General features: G+C 37.9%; 1 protein-coding gene across 2 annotated transcripts in view; it reads left to right on the top strand.

Moving 5' to 3' along the window:
• Positions 1-24,037, top strand: part of ZFHX4 (zinc finger homeobox 4) — a 180,902-nt gene that overhangs the window by 132,153 nt on the left and 24,712 nt on the right. For both annotated transcript variants that reach the window (XM_037068940.1, XM_037068939.1), the window contains exon 5: positions 19,193-19,261. In XM_037068940.1, coding sequence (XP_036924835.1) covers positions 19,193-19,261 — 69 coding nt within the window. The remainder of the gene's footprint in view (positions 1-19,192; positions 19,262-24,037) is intronic.

Below are 24,037 nucleotides of genomic sequence, written 5' to 3'. Positions count from 1 at the left end.
ATCTGATAATCAACTTTACTTAGAAAACCAAGTGAGATTCTTTAATCTTCCATCTTTAGAAATTTGGTTTTCAAATCAAAAAATTTTCTGCTTTTGGTAGAATATATACTACACTTTACGCAGTTGCTTTACATACTGTCATTTTAATGCTGCCCTGAAAGTGTTATTTGTCTGGTACTGAAATTCTCAAAATTCTCAAAATTATACCTAATATTAGCCATAATACAGAAACATCAGATGTTCTCCTGATAATCTATGTGCTCTAGGTAACATTTGTGAATTATTGTCACTTATTCTATATTTAATAAACCATTTTATACCTAAGGATTTAGGTAAGTGTTTGGAGAGGTCCATTAGTGCTTCTAGGTTGTAGGAGTTACATTTCTTGCTAATATGTAAGCATATAATTCTAAAACACTTGATGATTTCAGTTTTTAAAAAGTCAATTTCCTTCAGACTTTATATTGTAGAGAGTCCAATCAGTCTTCTGAGGAGGAGATCTGTTTAGTTTTCACCTTAATAATTAGCTAGTTTGTCTTTGTGTGACCATGTTCATGTGGTTCAACATTCACGCTCATTCGTTTATTCCTTTGCCCCTCCTCACACAGACTAAGTGACAGAGTCGTAGGAAAAGAGGGGGCATAGGTCAGTGGCCATTGAATGCTCAGTGAGCTGCTGACTAAGTCCAGCTCTTCTGGGGTTCAAGTACTATTTGAATTAGTATTTTTAGAACATTTTGATGGAAAATTTACTCGTTCTTTATTTATATTATTTTTCTTTAACATTGTCTTTAATAATATTTTTTTAAAAAATTAAAAAAAATGTGGCTGTCCCAATTAGATAAGTTAACCCTCAGTTTTCTGGCAAATGAAAAAGTTGCACATCAAAGTGATAGCGAGGAATCCGTAGATAGATTTTTCTCAGTTACTCAACACCCACTGAAGAGCTTAGGGAGGTCATTTGCACACAGTGTATTAACCTGGGAGCCTGGGACTGGGGAACTCCATGTCCCCTGCGGTTCCCTGTGAAACTATCCATACAGCTTCCAGTAGATCATGAATATTCCTCAGGATGAAATGCTGTTCTACAAAAACCCTGGAAGAAAACTGGTAACACATAGTTTGAGTTGTGGGTAACATTTTTGTTTCTGAACACGGAGCCATGCTCTCCAGTGCTGTGGTGTGTGTGAAACGTGCTCCACCCCACTAAAGGCCAGCCCACCACTCTGACCACTCACTCTGTACAATGGGGACCTCTCAGGCATCCTAGCTGTGGGCACACTCTCTCCTCCCGTGTGCAGCTGCTAACTTATGAGCTCCTGGGCACATTTGTATTTTTGAAGAAAGCATCTTGAGAAACCATATTTTCCTAAATCAACTTGAAAGAAATAGTATATAGATTTACCTTTGCGGTTCTGCTCCTAGAGTCTTAAGCACTCAGCCTAAACAAAGCCACTTCAGTGATTTTGAAAAAAGGGTAACTGAGAAAGAGAGCAGAGAGGAGTTAGAAAATGAAGTAGCTGGTTCCTGTTAGAAGAAATGAGAGAGAAAGAACATAGAGGTAAGCATAAAGTATAGTAGTAGGAAGTAAAAGGGAGCCAAAAAGTTATGTGTGTCTCAGCAACTCTGAGAAAACATCCCATGGGGTGTGATTAGTCAACTTAGAGCCCTGGAGGTCATGAATGTGAATATAGGGTGGGCAAAAGTAGGTTTACAGTTGCAAGCACCCAAAACAGAGTTTATTCTTATATCATTATAATTAATAATTATATTCTTTTCCATGTGAACAACTGTAGACCTACTTTTGCCCCATCCTTTATACTTGGAAAAGCATTAAGGTTTAGGCAAATATAAAGGGACCAAAAGAACAATAATGGGAAAGGGACTGTGAAAAGAGAGGGTAGTTAGTATAAATAAAAACACACAAAACATATTTGAGGGGAAGGTGGATTATCATCCAGTTTTTATGAAGTAGTTTTCTTCTTAGCCTTTGTAGCAAGTACTTGGAAGTTGACAAAGTAATTGCAGATGTTCAGATAATGGGGAAGCCAAAAGGATCTTTAAGACTCGTGGGTCCAGGCTCCCAGTGGTTTCCTGACTTGCTCAGGATTACAAAGTCTCTGCACAGCCCGGGCTTCTGATTTCACTTCAGCATCATTTTGTTATCTTTATCGTCATCCACTCTTTACTTAGGTGGAATGGAAGATTTTAAAAGCTGATCATTCTCTTTAATTATTTGTCTATAAAATATTTCTCTGAAACAGAAAATAATTTAATGGCACAATGGAGAATAAGATGCCTTGTGCATTAATCCTTCTTTCTCCCACAGTTAATTGTTCCATGTTAGTGGTGTTTTATGTCAAGAATACGTGGCTCCGACTGCATAGTATCACTTCAGGAGTAGTGTTGGTCGTTTCTATTTTGTCTCCTCCTTCAGACTCAGCATCCTGGAAGGCACCAAAGGTTGCTTTCATCTTAGTTATATGCTAGCCAAATATGGCCCATGTCATCTAGTGGGCTCTTAGTGAACGTCTGCTAATTTAAATGTCTTTATGCTATGAAGTAAGATTATGTGTCTAAATCGATCATTATTTCTAGTCCTTAAAGCACTTTTTTATTGTTACACATTTCCAGTGAGATGTAAACAAACAGTTTGAGAAATGGCAAATCAGGGATTTAGGCAAATTAGGGTAGATTAGGAAGCAATAAAAAAAGGTTCAGCTAAAGTTAAATGAAACAGCAGGGGGCCAAATGATGCTTTACAGATAGAATATTGTAGGTCGTTAGAGCTTAATAGGCAAATGTTTTCATTTTAAAGGCTATAAAATAATTTTTAACTGCAATTTCCTCAGTTAAAAAAGAAAAGCCCTTTTAAAGGAAAGAAAAAGAGAAATTGAGAAAATATTGTTAATATGTGCTCAGTTTTTTCCCCTTTAAGCCTTGTTCAGAGCAGTCATTTCTCACCATCCTTTTCCCATTTACAGAAATGATATTGCCCCTTTGAAGATATTTTCTTATCCAACCCATCATAGTTCATAAAATTAAAAGTCAAGTTAACAGTCCATCTCAGCCCTCAGCCACATCCTCCTTGACCATGGTTCTCAAGGGAAGTGTAGGGAGGTGATTTTATGGCCATTTCACAATAATTGTATACTCTTATTTCATTTTTAAGAGCTTTTGTTTCAGACAAGAATGTGCTTGGACTTCAAAGAATTAATTGCATACAACTTCTATATTTATGAGGCAGTCACAAAAAGGGACTGGCAAAAGGAAAACAATGGAGAGTGAGTCATTTCTACAAGGTGTTAACAGTGGTATGTGAGAAAGAAAAGATGAAAGATTGTTAGCAAAGCTGACGTATACCTCAAATGTCTCCCTCTGTAGGTTAGTTCAATAGGATTGTAAACTCTTCTGCCTTTGAGAGAGAGAGTATCAAATACTTATACCTAGTAAAAATGTGACAAATACTTGATTAATTAATTGGATCAGAGTCAGACTGAAGTGGAAAAAGAGACTATTACCTGGAAAATCCTGCTCGTTTGCTGCCATGATTGCTGAGGAGTCCATTGGCAACAGCTCTGGGTATTACATGTGGCCTGGGCTTGTGAGAGAAAGAATTTTCAAGAAAAGTCCCCTGCCCTCAAGAGTTTAGAAACTGCCTAGAAGACAAACTCAATGTTCTTGACACAAGAAACCAGGTAAATTATGACACACTTTAGGGCTCTTTATCAAGTTCAGAACTGTTTAGAGGAGCATTGGATCTATGGGGCTTGTTATGATTAGTGCAGGTCTTAGGACATAAAGAATGGGTAGAATTGGGATATGAAATAGAGTTTTATTGTTTGTCTCTACATCTATTTATTTAGTTATGGGCCTAGGAGTAAGAGGGGAAGTGATATTGTTACAGAACAGACACACTGGGCCCAGACAGAGGTCCAAGGAGGGGGCAATATTTGGCCCACCCAGGGATGCCAAAAACTCTTACAGAACAACAGGGGCCCCTCCCAAGGACGTATACTAATACTGTGCTGACCACCTACTGGGCTTGATTGTCCACCACCAGAGGAAAGACATCTCTCAGTGCCAGAGACTTGTGAAAATAAAGGAAAGGTTTATTTAAAGCTATACAGACTTAAAGTAGTGACCCAATGTTCCCATTAAAATATCAAAGTCCTTTAGGATACTCACAGACGCCCACAGCGCTTCCTTCTCCCCCCGCCCTAATTCGGGGTACCGTATCTAAGGAAAAGAAGCACACATCTGTGTTTCAGGCCGCTGGCACCATCAGCTGTGTCATCGTCCAGGCAGGATCTTTAATTACTCCAAAACCATGTGGCACCTTCTCATGGTCTACTGGCAAGTGTTCTTTGTACTCATTTTCCAGGCAAAGTCTCTCCTGCTTCCCAGGCCACGTGGCCAAAGGGAGCACCCCGAAGCCACGTGGACCTCTTCTACCAAAGCTGCAGGGATCTGCAGTCTGGTCAAAACTGCATGGTTGTTTCCTTCACATGGCTGCAGGGGTCCCCACTCTGCCAGAAGTGTGTGGCTTTCTCTCTGCTTTGCCACAGCCCTGGGGTCCCCGACTCTGGCAAAGCCGCATGGTAGTCCTTCACCTGGCTAACAGGGGTTCCTCACTCTGCCAAAACCATGTGGCTCTCTCCTTCACATGGCTGCGGGGTCCCTACTCTGGCAAAGCCAAGTAGTACTCCTCCAGTGGCTGCTGTGCCTGGGTTTTTAATCCCCAGGCCAGCCCTCCTTTGCAGCCCCATTTCTGACTCCTCCCACAATTAGCTACACCTGCCAGCACTCCCATACATTCCAAGTTTACTGAACTGCCATCATGAGTCTGGGCAGGCATGGGCCCATGGTGTGGAGCCAATCATCTCCAAGCTGTCACACAGGCATTGTAACGGGGGCTGGAAGTTGCCTCCTACAAAGAAGGCACATCTTGGGTGCAAGTCACTCCCTTCTCCCTGGTTCAAAGCATGGCCACAGCTATTTAACATTTCTATGAAACTGGTTGAAGGTTACAGATATGTTAAATGACCATTCTAGAGGTTATCTATGAAACCGTTGCTATGCAAAACAGCTCTCAATGGCCCCTCTCCATTTTTCCCTTCCCCCAACTTACACCTGTGAGGTGGGTAAGGGATGAGGACATCTTATTTGTCTTTCTAATATTCCCTGAACACCCTGAGTTCTGGACACCATTCAAAATCTTTTTGGGGCCCCCCTCTTGGCTGCACCCTGTTACAATATGATTCAGACTTAGCAATGAATAAAAATAAGATTGTGTTCAGAAGCAAGAAACTAAACAGCCATTTAGGAGGAAAGCAGACAAAAATCAGATAATTTAGACTATGGAAGCCTTTGAAAGTTAAACAAAGAAGTTCAGATTTGATAAGGCAGAAAATGAGAAGGTACCAAAGCTTTTGAGTATAATATGCCATCACTGAAGAGGTGTTTAGGAAGCATGATGGGGCAGACGCATGTTAGAGGGATAGTATCGGTGGGACCCAGAGGCAGGAAGTCATTCAAAGCCAGTCACTGTGGTGGCTACTTTAAGGGGTATCACAGAGTGAACTCTCAGTAAGTAGAAAAGAGCATTAAAAATAAGTCCACCGTGCAAACTGACTGACTAAATATAAACAAGGAAGGAGTCAAGGGTTCTACTAAAGGTCTGAAGTCTGATAACTAGCACAACTTCTCAGCTAAGTGGGCCGGGGGAAGTGGGATGCCTGGGCTCTGGCAAGGGGGCAAGACTTTTTCCCCTTTCTGACACAGTGCTTTAAATGATTAGTAGGCAGAGGAAGTAATGCTTTCATAAAGTTTTTTTTAACTAAAAAAATGTAGTCATTTTTCATCGTGATTTTTAAAGAGGCTTTTGTAGTTTCAATAGCAACAGTAGGGGCTCTGTTTTCTTTATAACATTTAGAGTTTATATTTACATTAGCCTGTTAATATCATTTGTGCTGAGTAAGTATACAGAGAATATTTTATGGAATGTGGAACAATGGAAGTCTAGGACATTTTTGTACCTTTCTAAGTGAAAAAGATTGATTAAACTGAAATATCTCTAAGCGGTTCTACAGTGTTTTCATAATGACTATCCAAATTGCCTGGCACCTCGTAAGTATTCAATGGATACTCTTTGAATACATGAACAAACAGTGACCCAGAACTAGGTCACGAGCCGAAATGCTCACAGGTGAGGTGAAACACTCTTAGTAGTGACACTTTTTTGGAGATCAATTAGGTGAGTTTCATTTTTCTATTTTCAGGACAAGATAGGATTACCTCTGTACATTTGGCAAAAGAAGGAAGACAAAGTGCCCAAACTCCAGTCCTTAAATACCCAGCAACACTTTAGGAGCAGGCAGAGAAGGCAGGGTGCAGAAATGTAACAAATGAAATTTATTCCACTTGGCCTCCTTTGCTTACATTCTAATTTTGTGAATATAGAGAGATACTTCTCAACAATCCTTAGTGTAGCTACAAAAGCAAATAAAACTCTGCACATTGCCAGGTAACTCCTGTGGATTAGAGGTCTGTTCTCTTCACTCTGGAAATAGAGTTGGAGAGTATTTAGGGCAACACATAAGCTGTTGCCTTTTGAAGACTGTTGTGAGGACCAGGGTAACAAGATTTGCAATGTATGGGACAGGTGATAAAAATTAGCCATGTACCCTGGCAGGTGTAGCTCAGTGGATTGAGCTCGGGCCTGCGAACCAGAGGATCGCAGTTCGATTCCCAGTCAGGGCACATGCCTGGGTTGCAGGCCAGTTCCTGGCAGGGGACACACGATGCATTGTGTGTCCCCAGCAGAGGCAACCATACACTGATATTTGTCTCTCTCTCTCCTTCCCTTCCCCTCTAAAGATAAACAAATAAAAAAAATTAAAAAATTAGCCATGTAAAAGATACAATTTTTCTGATATTACATATTTTACTGAATCCAACATATATGTCTCTTCTTTCTACCTCCTTAATAATATGTTTTAAAAATACTCAAAAAGAAGCCCTGGCTGGTGTAGCTCAGTGGATTGAGCACAGGCCTGCGTACTAGAGGATCGCGGTTTGATTCCCAGTTAGGGCACATGCCTGGGTTGCCAGCCGGTTCCCTGCAGGCTAACTCCCAGCAGGGGACGCACGAAAGGCAACCATACATTGATGTTTCTCTCTCTCCCTCCTTCCCCCCTAAGGATAAATAAATAAAAATTTAAAACAATTAAAAAATACTCAAAAAGAGAATTCTGCACTAGGCTGAAATTACCACATTAGCAATGTTTTTATTTATGGCTTATAGAAGCAAAATAAAAAGAAAAATTGATTATTTTTTAATATTTTTATTAAAGATATTAAAGATATCTTTAATAAAAATATTACAGATATTTAATATTTTATTTTTAAAATATATGTTGATATATTTTTATATATTTTAAAATATTAAAGATATTTTAATATTAAAAATATTAAAGATAAATATTTTTTAATATTTATCTTTAGAGGGGAAGGGAAGGAGAGAAATATCAATGTATGGTTGCCTCTCATGCATCTCCTGCCAGGAACTTGCCTGCAACCCAGACATGTGCCCTGACTGGGATTTGAACCAGTGATCCTTTGGTTCGCAGGCCAGCGCTCAATCCACTGAGCTATACCAGCCAGGGCTCCACTACTTTTTTATTATTCATTTTCTTTACCACTAGATTCCTTATATCTTCCTCCCACAACATACTTTTATTTTCTTAAAGGTGACCATATTTCTGGCTTTTTGTTTGTTGTGTGCTTTTTTGTATTTGACTTCTGGCCACCATTTGTGACTGGTCCACATTTATTAAAGATCACTTTCTCCTACTATTTGCTATTATCTTGTACTTTAGAATAGCAATATATTTATTTTTTTATAGAATTACATTTTGTTTGTTTTAATCACAAGATGTTTATGGCCACATGATTTCAGCTTCTACATCACCTTTTTTACATTAGTGATGATCATGAGCGTGAGTTGTGACAACAAATGGCCCCGATCACCACACATTTTTGAGAGGATTTCATCATCTTTTACCAGAATCTTAAAATGCATGTGCTATGTATATTGCATATACATTTTTGATCAAATTTAGAAATGTTGTTAAAAATACAATGTGATAGTATTGTCATAAAGCTTAATTGAAGAATTTAATAGGGAACGGTTTGTGTTCTGCAAGGTTTTTCATTTTTGTTGATGTAATTTTATTGCTCATATGACCTTCAATAGCTACAGTGAAAAAGCCGTGATCTTGGCTCATAGCCAGACAGGGTGATAGTCAAGTCATTACTCAGCAAAACTGATTTCTGTCTTTGCGTATCACAAGGAAGACAATGGAAATATTTTTATGTGCTAAAACCAAATGGGTCCTGCTCTCTCACCCTCTTTCCAAGTCCCTGTTTTACATCATTTCACCTCATTTTGTCCCCCCTTACTCTCTTCTGTACTTCCTATTCCTCAAACTTGCCTCCCAAATTCTGTTCATGATCCTGTTAATCTCTGACATCGGTAAGATTGGTAAATACTAAACTGACTTCTGTTGGCTTCTTCTGTGATAATTTAACCTCTATCCCTGTTTCCACTACTCTTTGGAAATCCACACCCACATCTATCCCCTGCCATTGGTCATGGCCTTTTCCTCTCCTGCATCATTAACTTTCACTTACCACTAGTTCATTCCCATCATCATACCAACATTCTCTCCATTGCCCTGCTTATAAACTCTCCCGTGATGCTGCCAACATCCACCTCCACACATCACCATGTTTTTGTGACCCTTTTTACAGCAAAACGCCCCAGATAACTGTCTGCACTTGAGCTCTCTCTTTCATTTTCATTCTCTCTTTTTCCCGTATTCCATATTCAAGGAGACTTTCTCCTCCCCACTCCACAAAGAATCTCTGGCCGAGGAGTCTGCGTACCTATTCTTTGGCAAATCTAATCACAAGATTTTAGTCCTCATCTGCCTAGACCAACCGGCAACTGTCAACATGTGGATTCTCTCTTCTTTTTGAAACTTCTCTTTCACTAGGTGTTCCTCACCCCATTCTCTCTCAGTCTTCTCCTCCCTCATGAATATTCTCATGCCATCCTCACCGTTTCCTCTTGGTTGGGGAGAGAGCATAGTGAGTGTTCACTCCAGTGCAGGCATAAAGAGGGAGCATTCCCTCTAGGGAATTTTAAAAGGGTCATAAAGTGAATTACAAGTTAGCCTGTTTAATTATTATTTTTATCATGCACTGGTAATTCCAAGCAATGTCAATAATAAAATATTTCTCCTTGCTGGAGTGGGCTGCTCATGGTGTTCCCTACTTTGGTATGCTCCTTCGTAGTAGTGACTCCTAGGTTCAGTCATTGACTCTCATTATCTTAATCATCTTATTCAGTCTCAGCGCAAGGACTTACACTGCCATCGAGATGTCAGTTTCCCTGTCACTTCCTTCCTCCCACCCTCCCCTCCTTCTTTCCTTCCCTCTCTTCCTCCACCCCCTATGTGCCTATTTGACACCTTGGATATATGTTCCAAACAACAGATCCCAAACCTTCTCCTCCCTCCCTTGTTCCACCTATATTTTTCCTCATTTTAGTAAATGGTGTCTCTGTTTTTCTAATTTCTTGGACACAAAATCATGGGAATCATTTTGATTCTTGTTCTCTCACTTTTCTTATGAAACCCATTGTTAAGTCTATCTACTCCTCCTTTAAATACACACCAGTTCCTCTACAGACTCTTTGGTCCAAGCCACCATCATCTCTCACAATATCACCAGTGCCTTCTTTTACCTGACTTCTCTGTGTTGTTTTACACTTGTGCCTGACTTGTGCGGAAGTTCTTTTCCTTTGCCCACTGTTTCACCAATCCTTCCAGGATCCTGTGTCTACCTCCTGTTCTCTGTCATTATCTTTTACCATCTTTCAGTAATCTTTAGAACCACTTCCTAATTTTCCTTCCCCAGAGCTCTGTCCTCTGCCCTCATCTTCCACACTCTATGTGTTCTTCCTGAAAAGTGCCATTTACTTACAAGTATTAGTTACTACTTCTTCCAAATACTTTCAACTCAGACTTCTCTTCCAAGATCTAAGTCCATAAATTTAAATGTTTACTGAACAGCTGTGCTCTAATTCATGTCCAAAATTGAGCTCATCATCTTTTCTCTCACCCGAATCTTGGCTTTTTGACATTCCCTTTTCTCTCCAGTGTAATCGCTATTTTTTATCCACAATTTCTTCTAGATAGTAATAGACTGAAGTACGATGAATATTCCAGTTTGCTTTTTTCTTTTTTTTATAACAAGGCCCCTCCTCTATTCCATTTTCTGCACAGCATCCCAAAGGTGCAGGTGTGACCATGGTGTCCCCTGCTAAAACTTTCCACTTTGCCAGAATCAAGGGATTCTTTTCCAATTCTTGCATTCAGGCAAAGAAGAAGAAAAAATTGGCTATGTCTCAGAAACCATTTTTTTCTGCTAATACAGTCCAAAGAAAGCAATGTGCCAAATCTCATCAATCTGTTTGCTCATTAATGAATGATTTATTAAATAAACATTTCATGGGTATGCATAAGTATTGTCTTGAAAATTCATAGCAGGTTCCAACAGTACATTTTTCACTCTTGGCTCCAACCTAGCCTTTCTAATCTTCCTTTCCTGGGCCTAAGCATACTTTCACTGACTTTCCTTCTCCAGATTTATTTCACTTATGCTTGTATCCATCATTGCCTAGATCAATTCTCGTAAGTGCAATTTGGGGTATATTACTATATAAATTTGACCTTTCCTAAAGTGGTGAAAGGTAGAAAACTCCAAATAGTGAAAAATCCAAGGATTGTTTACATATAATTTAGGAAACTTTTCCGAGTTTTAGATTAATGGTAAATTTATTTCAACAATTATAGTGTTGATAAAAAGAATCGATCTAGTCATCTGAGGATTTTCTTTTATGGCCACATATAATTCACAAAATAAATAAGCCTGCACATGGGAAGCAATAATTTCCCCTGCATATATATAACTGTATAGAATAGTTTATTATAAGTAGTAGTGATGCATTTCATGTCAGCATATTTAAGACATTAAGTTTTTAGAAAGTGTCATGCAAAACATAATTTTCGTGTTGTGTATGGTCAGGTGGAGGTAGTGATAATAACTTCCAGTTCATCCTCACACTGACTTGGTGCAGCAAATGGAAGGCATCATTTTATCCCCACTTTGCAGATGAGAAGACTGGCTCTAAGATGTTAAGGGCTCTGTCTAAATTTACCCTTACTGAAGCCAGAGTCACGCATTTCCCATTTAACTTATCTTTGCGAAAGCTCTAAAATAATGTCTTTGCTTCAATGTGAATTGCTTTGGAGAAAGAAAAAACAGGACCTATGATTCAGATGACTGCGTGTAAGGAATAATCTAGAAAATCACTCAAATCCAATGTTTGTGTATAAATAGAGATTCTCTGAGTTTTGGAGACTGCCATATTTGCAGTCCTGTACATTCTGAGATTGTGACTTCTCCTTAAGTTTTTGTTTTTGTTTTTAATGGAGGCTGACGGTGGGGTTTTGGAGTAGAGAGAGGAGGATCCCTCTCTTGCAAGAGAAAGCGAGGGCTGTCTGCCACTGCCTAACTCAGAGTTCATCTTCTTCACCATAACTTTTGTAAATGACCAAACCAGAGTGGACTGAAGAGTTTTTAAAACTTGGTTCACATACCTGCTTTATTGCAGCCTATGTAAAATTTGCCTAAGAATTAAAAAAGCAACTTTCAAATTGCTCAGAAACCAATGTTTAGTTTTGTTAACTTTTGCTATTTCCAAAATACCTTGATGGACAGGGAACATATTACATATAAATATAATCTAAAAGGCCAGGATACAAACCTTTTTTTAAAATAATTTGTATTGAGCGGGATACAACAAAGCCACAGAAAAATCGCATAAGTACGGTTACTACTTATCCAGTACTAGATGTTTCATATTCATTAACTTTATTGCTCTCTGAAATTCAGTGTTTTTTTTTCCCCATTTTCACATGCAGGATCCTGAACTTTGGGGGGAGCTAATTAACTTACTCTGTCAAATAGCTAGAAAATGGTAGAGGTGAGATTGGAGCCCCAATGTAGTTGGTTCCTACATAAATAGTTCCCTGCCCCTCACCCTCATCCAACACAAATGTATGCATAATAGTCAGTGTTCTCCTAAAGAAATAGTTTTTATAGCAGTTCAGGCTTTCTAAGGGCCAGATAACTATAGCAGAAGTGAGCAATTTTGTGTCACTGATGACTCACCTTTTCTCTCTGCCTACTCAAAATTTTAAGCAAAGTGAACGAATCTCAAATAATTAAAAACTAACTGTTATTGGTTCTCCACAGCAAGAGTGAACGATGGTTTCATGGATAATGATTCAAAAGAAGTATGTTCAAGTAATTCAAAGAATGTGATTAAGGTAAAATAATGGGAATTGTGAAATCATTACATGTCACAAGACACATTTAAAAAAATTATGAACCTGATTCAACTCTCTAATTGTTGTAGTAAGTAAAAAAAAAAGTGCTTTCTTAGGAGAGGAGAGGTACCTATCATTGCAGAGGTCTTCCAAAGGGAAACTGTGAAAGCAGATATAGATAGAGGCTTTCGAAAACCAAACAACATGGAGACAGAGAAATGCAACTGCCCTGAGAATAAATGATACCCTTGTAAGAAGTCTTTGAAAGAGTTAAAGGAATAGTGATAAAGATGCACTGCTGGATAAACATTTTTTTTTATTAAAACAGTTTACTTTAAACCCTGGCTGGTGTAGCTCAGTGGATTGAGCATGGGCCTGCAAACCAAAGGGTTGATGGTTCGTTTCCTAGTCAGGGCATGTGCCTGGGTGGCAGGCCAGGTCCCCAGTAGGGGGTGCTCAAGAGGCAACCACACATTAATGTTTCTCTCCCTCTCTTTCTCCTTTCCTTCTTCTCTCTCTAAAAATAAATAAAATCTTAAAAAAATAACTTTAAAAGAGGTAAGAACTAAATGAGGCTATTCACAAACTATGGAGAAGAAGGTGGAGGTTTTCATGGATTAAAACCTTGCTGTGAGATAGAAAGCAAAGGGTATGAAGAGCCAGTGCTCATCTGAACAAAAGCTATTGTTGGGTGGGAGAGAGAGCTGTGTGTGGACAGAGGTCCTTCCTGTGTTGATGACCAGATTATAAAAGCTAATGCAACACACTAGAGAATGAAAATGGCTTTAGACATTTTTTAAAATTAAATTCATTGGGGTAATATTGATTAATGCTAGTATATAAATTTCAGGGGTGCAACTTTCTAATATCACATCTGTATACTCTTTCCTATGCTCACCACCTGAAGCATAGTTTCTTTCTGGCTCTGTATATTTGACCCCATTTACCCTCTTCATGCTCTCACCACCCACTTTCCCCTTTGGTGATCACCATGCTGTTGTCTGTGTCTGTGAATTTGTTTTTTCATTTCTGTTTCTTTTTGTTTTAGATCCCACCTACGAGTGAAATCATATGGTCCTTGTCCTTTTCCATGTGACTTATTTCACTCAGCATAATACTCTAATATCCATCTATGTAGAAAACATAAAGAGAGATTGTGACGAGTCCTGTAAGAACTTAAGTCTCAATAACTGGGCAACTGGTTGATAGATGTGAACATGATATTATTCCTAAGTTATGATAATAGAAGTCCAACCTTTCAATTTCAAAACTATCAGAAATAAAACAGAATCTTACACGGAGAAATACATTAGGAATTAGCAAATTTAAAGAAAATATTTCTGTAACAGTACTTTAAATATGAGACAGTAAGAAGACGTATGAGTAATTTATTGAAACTAATTGCTATCAGGAACAATTTTTTTGAAGTCCCATTACAGTGAAGTCATAGACGATTTGAGAAGCAGAAAGAAGTGGTCCGACATTCCTGGCCTATAGGCTCTAGGAAATACTTCTTCCCTTACTAGGTAAAACTAACTTCTAGGTAAAACCAGCCAGACAGGGCAAAGGCACTTAACTTTTCCAGAAAATAAAAAATTACAAATCCTGCCCCATTCAGATAATTGATACTGGAACATCCATTACACTTCCATTTCTTACTGCCTAGGAGAAATAATTTAAGAGAAAGCATGGAAGGTTCACAAAGATGACATTGCTTGGTTACTCAGAACCATTTGGTAGCATGCTGAGTTGCTCAGCTTTTTGGAAGGGCACTCTTTGTGTCCTCATAGGAAAAGGATGGAGAAGACCACTTGAAACCATTTTTAATTGTACACGTGCTTCATCTGAAAAGCTTTGCTTTTACAGAGCACAAGCCAGTTCAGAGGTCTCTGCTAAAATGTAAATTACCGAGATGGTGATACATGCTAAATTTGATGCATTCTTCTAAATATTGATCTTGTTCTGAATGGATTTGCTTTGGAGGTATTTGAGCTGTTTTTTTTTAGGAAGTAGGAAATTCAAAGCTTTTAGACTTCCTGGCCCTGGAGTCCTGGGGGCTGCCTGGAGGCAGCATTGTTTAGAGGAGAATACAGAGCTTTTGAGCAAGACAGACTCAGTTCCAAACCTACCTCTGCTGCTCGGAGCCTTTGGAAAATAATTTCTGACTTTGTATGTCTCATCTTTTCCATGAAAGCAATGGTGTTTGCTTTCATTATAGATATACTGCAAGGATTGAGTAAGGAACTGCACGCTACATGTTTAGCACCTAACAAGTTTCCAGCAAATGTTCACTTATTATTTTGGAATTGAAATATCTTCTTTTTGTATCCACAGACTCTGTAAAATATCCATTTGCGATGAGTCACAAAGCTATGTTAGAGGTAGGAGAGGCAATAAAAGGGAGATGAGGAGGACCCAGAAGCATTGTTGAAACTTGTGAACTCTTTTAGAACGCTCTAATTAAAAAAGTGAGAATTGAGATCATTTTTTTTATCAAAAGTGAAGTAGAACTAAGAATGTTACCCGGGATACAGAATACAGAAAATGTTTCTTTTTTCTCTTTTCACTTTAGGCTAGCTGGCTTAATATTTATTCTGCTTGGCTATATATATTTTATGTGCTAAACATTTTGCTAAAAATAATGATAGATCTTATTGTTCAATGCATTAACACGTCAGTGTTAGGGGGTGAGACGTGGAAGTTTTGTAGACAAATATTGTCCTAGTACAATACCTGGCCGATTAAATATTCACTCATTGTTTTACAGATTCCATTTCTACTGAACTTATGCCAAATGCTTCCCAAATTTTGCTGATAAGAATATAAAAAGCATATGCCTGTTACACTCATCAAATACAGATTAGATTGCATTTTTTTCCCAAAACGCAGCAAAAAACCTTAAACTTAGAATTCTGTTTATATATCTAGACTGTTTTATAAAATAAAAATTCCAGATCTTTCCCTGATCGCCAGATAGTTTTTTAAAAATATTACTCTGTTTAGCAGGAAAAAATGTTTGGAAGATGAGAGCTTGATTTTTGAACTAAGATTAGATGCCTGAAATCTATCGGCTTATTTACCAGAATAAATATTACTCATATAAGGGAATGGGAAGGTGAGAAGGAGAAACGAGATGGATAGTTTATGGGGAAGGTTGCACTGCAAGGAAGTAAGAGAGGGCTGCGAGAAATCCCACTCTCATCAATCCGAGGGAAGAGAAGCTCCCAAAATGTGGGTTTTAAGCGTTGTCTTGGGAGATGGGACCATTTAAGTTAGGCTAAGGGCACAGAGAGTTAGCAGCATTCAGGCTATTGAGATGGAGGAAAATGAAATGAGGAATAATGGTGGAATTAAGAGGAAAGTGACTTTCAGGATTTTAAATGTATGGCTCAGCATGTCATTGCGGTTAAGAGAATTATCCCTGAAATAAAGCTGTATGGGTTCAGATCATATCTCCCCTAGTTGCTTGGGGTGGCCTGAGGCACAGGAAAGACATCAGTCATACCTGGCACGGAGCAAGCAGCCTTTAAAACCTTGGTGATGGTGGTGTTCACAGCAATTGATACGCGGCTATTGCACAAAGGTGCTACAGACATTGTGCTAACAAATGTAGAGTCATTTGGTACCGTTTTCAAGTTTGTGATCATCACCAAATTGACAGAATAGAGTAGGATACTGGATAAATTGTGCACAGTATTCTTTTAATAGTATTAGACCAGAAAGGTCAGGTGCTAGAGAACACAAATTAGTAATCTAATTAAATCACCCACCAAAGGGACAGACTATGTTAACAGCAGTCAGAGCTGTTATTACAGAACAATCATGAGAGTGAGATATTGAAAGATGGTATATATCATTGCTAGGTGTTATATAATTCATTTTACACTAACAGAAAAGTACAGGTTAACCAGTTTGTTTGATAAGCTAAATCTCCTTTATTAAAATATTTTATTATTTGTATAAAAGGAGCAACACTGGTGAGGATATAAAAAAATCAGTGGCATATGAACGACATTCATTGATGAAATTACTTGCAAAAGTCACTCTTACTGGAGCAGACTTCAGGTGCCATGTGAACAAATTTATGAGGTTAAATATCAGTTTCTGGTTTTGACATTTTGTACATTTTCTTAAATCACTCTCAAATGAAATGATTTCCATTTGGTACCAAACTATTATTTGCTTACATTTTATATTCAAAGAATGTACATATTTTATGAAATACCAGAACTTGCTTCCTTTTATTTTATTTCCCACTTGGTTTCTGGCCTTCACAAAGACCGGAAACTTTTATAGGCTTCTGAATATTGTGTTATTCTAACTGGACACATCTAAAACTTCACAGGTTTCTATGCCAGGCGCCCTGGGTTTCATTTAAAGTTCTGTCAGGGTCACACTTGGAGACCTGGACAGAGTGAGTTACCTTAAACTCTGAGCCCCAGTCTCCTGATTTGTAAAATAAGGATTAACAAAGGCCTTGTGATTTCATTGTGAAGAATACACGACTGTTTGTATATGAGTAGCTATCCTTGTACCTAGCAGAATTATAAACTTAATAAGTTGTCATTGTTTTATTTTATTTTCATGTATCTTTAAAGACAGCAGTCATGTGGCCCAGCTACTGAAGCACCACTGGTGTGGTATTTGAACAAGTCTGTTTAACACAGTGATGTGTGTGTGTAATAGTAAAAGTTCTTTGATCAGTTGTTTATTTTTTTGCTAGAAAAGGTAGAATGAAATGGTTTTACACACATATTCATATATACATATATGACAGGAATTACTGTCTTTTTGGTATTCTTCTGTTTCAGAATATATGGTGTAGATTAGCATTTTAAATAATAATATCCTAGGTGACTTTGGTATGCCTCACTCTGTCTTTAGCTGAGAATCTATGAAGATGAAATCTTTTGAAGAAATCAGAAATCATTGGGGTGTCATTCAGGGATCACATAATAAGTTACCTCCATACATCATGATACATGCTGAAACATGTACATCCTATATCGTAAACACAGATGAATCTCAAGGTGATAATTTTATAAAGTATCTCAGAACCGCAGGACTCTAAATTCAAAGCTCTTTCAATTATACCAAAAACAGACACTAATTCCTGTCACCTACATATAAATGAGCTAATTGCTATGGGAGCATGGAGGAGGTGACACTTGCTTTGGGTTTGAGGGTGGAGAGTTTAACATGAGAAAACAAAGACATTTAAAAAAATTAAAAAATAAAATGAACAACATTGATCAAAGGATAAAGACACAAGGAGTCTCGAGGAAGAAGATGGGCTTCGTGAGACTCCTTGTCCGTATTGGGTGGACATCAATACTGCAATCTATTTGTAAGTTATTGCTGAATTTATAAGCAAGGACTAAAAATAAATTCTTCCTTTTGAGACAAATGCAAGAGATAGTTACAAGAAAACAAATTTTTATTGGTGGTAGTGGGAGAGCACTGAGGGTTTATTATAATTGTGTTATTTTTAGACAGATTACCACCAAAGGCCAAAGGTTTTGTGCATAGCAGGAAAAACAATTGGTAAATGCAATAATAATGCCTTAGTTGCACTTCTATTTTCAAGGTTAATTATTTGCTTAATTAAAGCCTTCAGAATCAAGCAGAGATGTTATTGCCTCGAAATACTAGATAAATATGTGTCGCTTTCTCGGTGTAAGAATTGTGTGACCACCTTTTTAAATCTCTCAGTAAAATTTGGTCTTCTCTCACTTGGGATACCATATCACATTTGTATTATTTTCTTTTTCAATTGCTGATTATTTCTACAGTTATAGCTGCATTTCACAAATGAGGAAATTGAGCCGTAAAAAAGTAAAGTGATATACCTAAGGTCCGTATTTAGAAAATGGAAGAGCCGTGGTTGCACTCATGCAGTTCTGCATTCTTGAGAGGTGGCTCTTGGGATATTATGAGAGATTAATAGAGATGACAAGGACTTTGAGGTGAGGAGATTACTGTGGAGGCTATGAAATTGTGAAGAGTTAGAAGATGATGGAGGAATAGAGAAACATACATGACAGGGAGCATTGTAAAATGGAACCAAGAGCATGTGATGATGCAATGGGGAGAAAGAATGAGGTGTTAAAGGTGATTTCTGAGGTCTACTTGTTTTTTTCTAGTTTTTCCTACCACGGGGAATGTGATGAAAATAATGGTTTGTGTTGTTTTGGGTTGAGTTTAGCAAGCCAGGCTGTTGTTGGTACTTGGCTGTGGGGTTCAGAGAAAGATAGAAAATGTGGGTTTATTGATGACATGGATATGTTCTTCAGCTTTTCTTAAGTGTTTCTTTTTGGGGGTTCACATCAGCTACCATATATTAAGTTGTTTTTCTTTTTTGCTACTTTGACAAACAAATAAAAGCATGCTCATAATTTATGTAATTTGCTATTGTCCTTGTAACATATAACCAACCCCCTAATGTCAGCATGGCCAGATATCCAGTGGGTAAAAATAAGAATGAGCCTTTCCCGCTTCCATCTTTGATCTATATCATCGTGTTTGTTGTGTGCTGCTGATCACTGAGAATTCGACCTAAGCTCATCCCTATGTGGATTTGTCTTGCTAATCACTGTTACTAGGTTGTAAGGTGTGCTAGAGGCTCCCCTGAGCTCCATGGGATGCTTATCTCATTGAAAGCCAAATTTGGGTTCCTGTGATATTGTCTATGACTGCAGAGCTGATTACCTCTCTCTGTGATGTTCTCTGCAGAATCTGCCTCTTTGGGAGCCAGGACCTGTGAGGATGACCTGACGGAGCAGCAGCTGAGAGCAGCCTCAGGTAACTGGTATCTTCCTTCTCAAAATTGTGTCTGTCGTTCCTAAGTGAGTTACAGTTGTTACTCTCATAATTTATGTAATAAGTGAATCTCTGAAACCATTCCAATTAGATCTGATCACATCCCTTAACATATACAAATAAATTAATAGCAAAAGCAAATATATTTATATATTTGGACACATATGTAAAGTGACTTCTTAAAGAATGAGTAACATCTGGTGAATAATTTTACATATGCATTTATGCACTATGAAGTTTCATCAAAGTGGTCAGTTTTATATAAAGTATGAGCCACTAAGCCAGATATTATTTTTACACAATTAAAACAACCTGGTTGGTGCAGTTATTTTCGGTAATTAAAAGGCTGATTGGATTTTGTGTAGCCATGTCAACACACTTACTAGTCCTGGTGCTTTGTGTGTATATATGTATGTTAAGAAATGTCAGCTATGCCCTCTTAGCTGCATTATATTCAGATAATTTAAGAGGAAACTCACCCCTGTTGCTACAACACACCTCATTTATTTCTGCTATATAAACATGATCCCAGTTCCCGGATTTATATATTAGAATAATAATGTATTATATAGAACAAAAAATTATTATAAAGTCCTTCACATTCATAATGGGGTATTGAAACACTTAAAAAAAACACAGTTCACAAGTGAAAACATTCCTCCAATATAAAGTCAGGATTTCCCTCTTAAAAATCATTCAAAGTTTTTCTTCACCTATGCATGTTTCATGAAAGCATTTTTATTGTATACATTATTTTTCCCTAGAGAGAATATTTAAGATAAAATAGCACAAGCCCAATTTGCCGTCCCCACCTTAAACCAATAAAAAAATTTCATTAATGACCTGATTGAAAATAATAGGGCACAATCAAGACTACGACGGAAAATGTCAAACAGTGAGGATACACTCCCTGACAACATATTCTTTATTGTTTCTGTTTCCAAAATCTCCATCTTCACCTCAGTCCTCTGAAGCTTTATACTCAGATGCTCCCATGCCTTCTGGGTATTTCCATGGAGATGTTCTACAAGGAAGTCAAATATAACAAATTCCAAATTGAACTTCTCTTTCCTGTGAAACCATTTCTTCTTTTTTTCTCCATTTCAGTTGATGACATCATGCCATAGACCTAGTCACCCCAAGCAGGAAAACTAGGAGCCATCAACTTTACTCAAAATATGAGTGCCAGGGACTGCTGGGCATAAGCCATGAATAAGATTGTTGACAATATTTCTACACAAATAAGTTATTTTCAGATCGCAATAAATGTGACCAAGGAGGTAAAAGAGGTAACGTGGTGCCAGAGCAGGGATTGCCAAGTGTGGTCCCTGGGAGGAGGATGTGGTAACATCTGTTGAGCAGATCCAGATGTGACACTGGATTTCACAGCATGGAAAGCATTGGTGGTTTCGAGAATAACAATTGGTGTGAAGCTAGACTGGAGGGGTTGAATAATGAATGAGATTTAGTAGAAAGAGAAAATGCGAAGACTCCCAAAGCAGACTGAAGCCAAACCAAACAAACAAATACTTCTTTTTAAATTTTATTGAAGGGGAATAAAGGAGTGGCATAGAATCTGGATGCTTCCTTTTCCTTTCTTAATTTTACTTCCTAAATTCAATTGAACATTTCAACTCACCTGTACCACCTGCCCACTATATTCCAGGCTCTGCTCCAGAGGCTCTGGCACAAGGAGAAATAAGATAATCACTGTTTTCAGTAAATGTGCGGCTATTAGGAAGAATAGGCAGTACGTGGATAATGTCCACATGCTATGATGAGTTGTTTGAGATCCATGTACAGGAAAAAAGAAGAAAATCTTATTCAGAAACATTAACTCCAGTTCAAGATTCAGGGAACCCTTTTTGGAGAAAAAATAATTAATAGTACTAGTAATAATATAGCTAGCATTTTAAAATATTAGGCTCTGTGTTGGCTAATTTTTATACATTATCCTACAACAAATCTATGATGTAGGCATTATTAATTCCATTTTGGCAAGTGATAAAACTGGCATTTCCCAAGCTGGTGGGCTTGAAGGAAAAAAAATTGTTATATACAATAGAAAAAAATTATCCTAGATAAGACAGGGAAATATAAGGTATGTATAGGAAGGGGGCATCGATAAGATTCACATGTTTCTAGAGCAGTGGTTCATGCAATGTGGTCCTTGAGCCAGGAGCATACTCTTCACCTGGAGGTAAACTCATAGGCTTCCTTCTAAACCTACTGAATCAGAAACTCCAGGGGTGGAGCCCACCAATCTGATTTCTAACAAGTCTTTCAGATGATTCTGATGGCATTAGTTTTTTCATTTTGTTTTGTTTTTGTCTTTGTTTGGAATATTAAGTGCCAGGTTGGAAGTAAAGAAAAAATGATACTGGAGTGGCAGCCAAGGACCAGGTATCTCAGATTGAATTTTTTCTTGTAGTGAGTCATCAAAATATTTTAAGTAGATCTAAGCAAGTCATACAGAGGATAGATTTGGAGGTTGATGGTAGGACTGGATGGGGAGATGGTGCAGGAATCCTGGGAAGATTCTTCTTATAAGCCAGGTGTTTTCAGAGGTGCTCAGTATATAAAACTGAAGATGTGTAACTTACTCTTCTCTGGTTCCTTCTCACATAGTCACTCCATGGGCTGAAAATAGTGCAGTGTTTCTGTTTTAGAAGACTCAGAAGAGAAGTTTCCCAAATCCATTGTGTAATAAAGCCACAGGAAGTGAGCACAGTTGACTGGTGCTTTGACCATAGGTACATCAATAGAGTAGACATATTTAGACCTGTATATCACAATTTTTAGAATAAATTAATAATAATTTTCTAATCACTTTTTCATTCAAATGAAAATACTTTTGGCTAGTCATTCAAAACTTTCTTTTAAATATAATTTGTGTACATGTACAAAACAACTCATAAGATTATTATTTTAGCCATGATAAAAAAAATGCTAGGGGAAATTAATTGTGCTGTAGACTATAGTGTTATTTCAAAACTTTGAAAAATGAAAGTGCATTATCATTTGTCTGAAAACCGGTGAGTTCTACTGGACCCCAATGTACATTTAAAGCTTAAGTACACATATATCATAAAGTTTAATATATGAATAAATATTGTATTTTTGTATTCTATGAGGCAAAAAATAGATACTTATACTGTGAATGCAGCCATGTTATAAAATGTTATAATATTTTATTATTATTACATATACTATAATTAGTGAAGAAACTTATTGATGAAAATGAAAACTGCATCACCACCTTTGTTTTAGAATTTTGTGTGATGGAATTTATGTAATTTCCTTCAGTGCTGAAGCATCTGTTCAATACCCTTAATATCACATTTTATATATATATATATATATATATATATATATATATATATAACAAATGTCATATATGTGTCATATATGTCATATATATATAACAAATGTCATGTATATATATACAGCCTTTGTAGGAAACTATATATATATACAACTTTATGGCATTTTACAATGGAGGAAACTGGTACTTGAAAATTAGAATATTGCCACTCCTCCTGTAATCCCAAATTTAATGTGTAGTTTTTCTAGAGAGAGTGATTTCTCCACATTAATACTCTTGACTCTGAAGTCTATTTATAAAATGAATACCAACTTTATTTCAAAAACTCTCGTTAAGAATGAAAATGAGCTTTTTTTGGACTTGTATGAAACTTTATGGAGGATATAAGTTACCCTTTGATTATTTTTTGCATAATTAAAATTTTGCCAAGTTCTATAGCTCCAAAGCATTTACCTGTAATAAACAGCTCTTGCCTTTGAAACCACAAAACAGGCCTGAATTGCTTGAGCAATAAAGCTAATTGCCTGCCTATTTCAAAGGAAGAACCAGAAGAGAGGTGGGATGGGGGGTGGGGGGATCCTCGAAGCAGAGGCTGTGCGGGCAAAACCACCTCCAGAGGCTCTGAGTCGTGGCTTGGACTAGCTGGGCAATGTTATGGCCTCAGAACTGCTGTTTGCGATTAAGTTGATGGCAGAGTCTCTCCGTGCTGCTGACACAGAGGCTTTGTTCACATTCAGATTTCTCAAACTGTTGCCAGGGTCAGGCTGAGGTCAGACACCAGAGTGATGTATAGAAGAACATGTCTGGGAATTTCTCTCACCCTTAAAACACATACTAGAAAATGAAGAATTGGAGACCCCGAAAAAACTGTCTGATGAGACCCATATTACACTGTAGTTTTTCTTGGAGCACCTTCATAATTTTCGTTTTCTTCTCCTGACACCCCATGTTTTATTAATGTGAGTTGCGATAGCCCTTACAATTTTATGTCCCCTTAAGATAAGGACACTGGTAGCCCGGTGACACTTCATTTTCCAGCCCTGGGGGAAAGGTTCAGTAAATCTACTCAAAGAAGTCTTGTCTCCTTCCCCGGGATGAGCTGAAAAGTAATTGCTCTGGGCTGTCACAGGTAGCGACCTGCCACTGGATGTCACGTCACATGTGTGGACTTGGCAGAGACCATGGCCCCATCCAGTTATGATCTCAGCCTTCCTGCCTCCCAAACCAAGCTGGCCACTGTCCCCACTCAGCCTGGCCCCGTGTGGGATGAGGGAGCCTGGGTTTGAATGGTAATTATCAATGCCGGACGAGAGCAGGCTGGAACCTGAAAAGTGTCCATTCTCTCTTCCTAAAGTACAATTTCCACGTGTGTTTGCCTGAAAGGGACACTTCCCCCAAACTCTCAAGTGACCAACCCTATCCACAAGGACCTC

The sequence above is a fragment of the Sturnira hondurensis genome, unplaced genomic scaffold (assembly GCF_014824575.4).
Source record: "Sturnira hondurensis isolate 20B ecotype Veracruz unplaced genomic scaffold, ASM1482457v3 Scaffold0018292, whole genome shotgun sequence".
In the NCBI taxonomy this organism is placed as follows: Eukaryota; Metazoa; Chordata; class Mammalia; order Chiroptera; family Phyllostomidae; genus Sturnira; species Sturnira hondurensis.
This window is presented reverse-complemented; position numbering and strand designations above follow the sequence as displayed.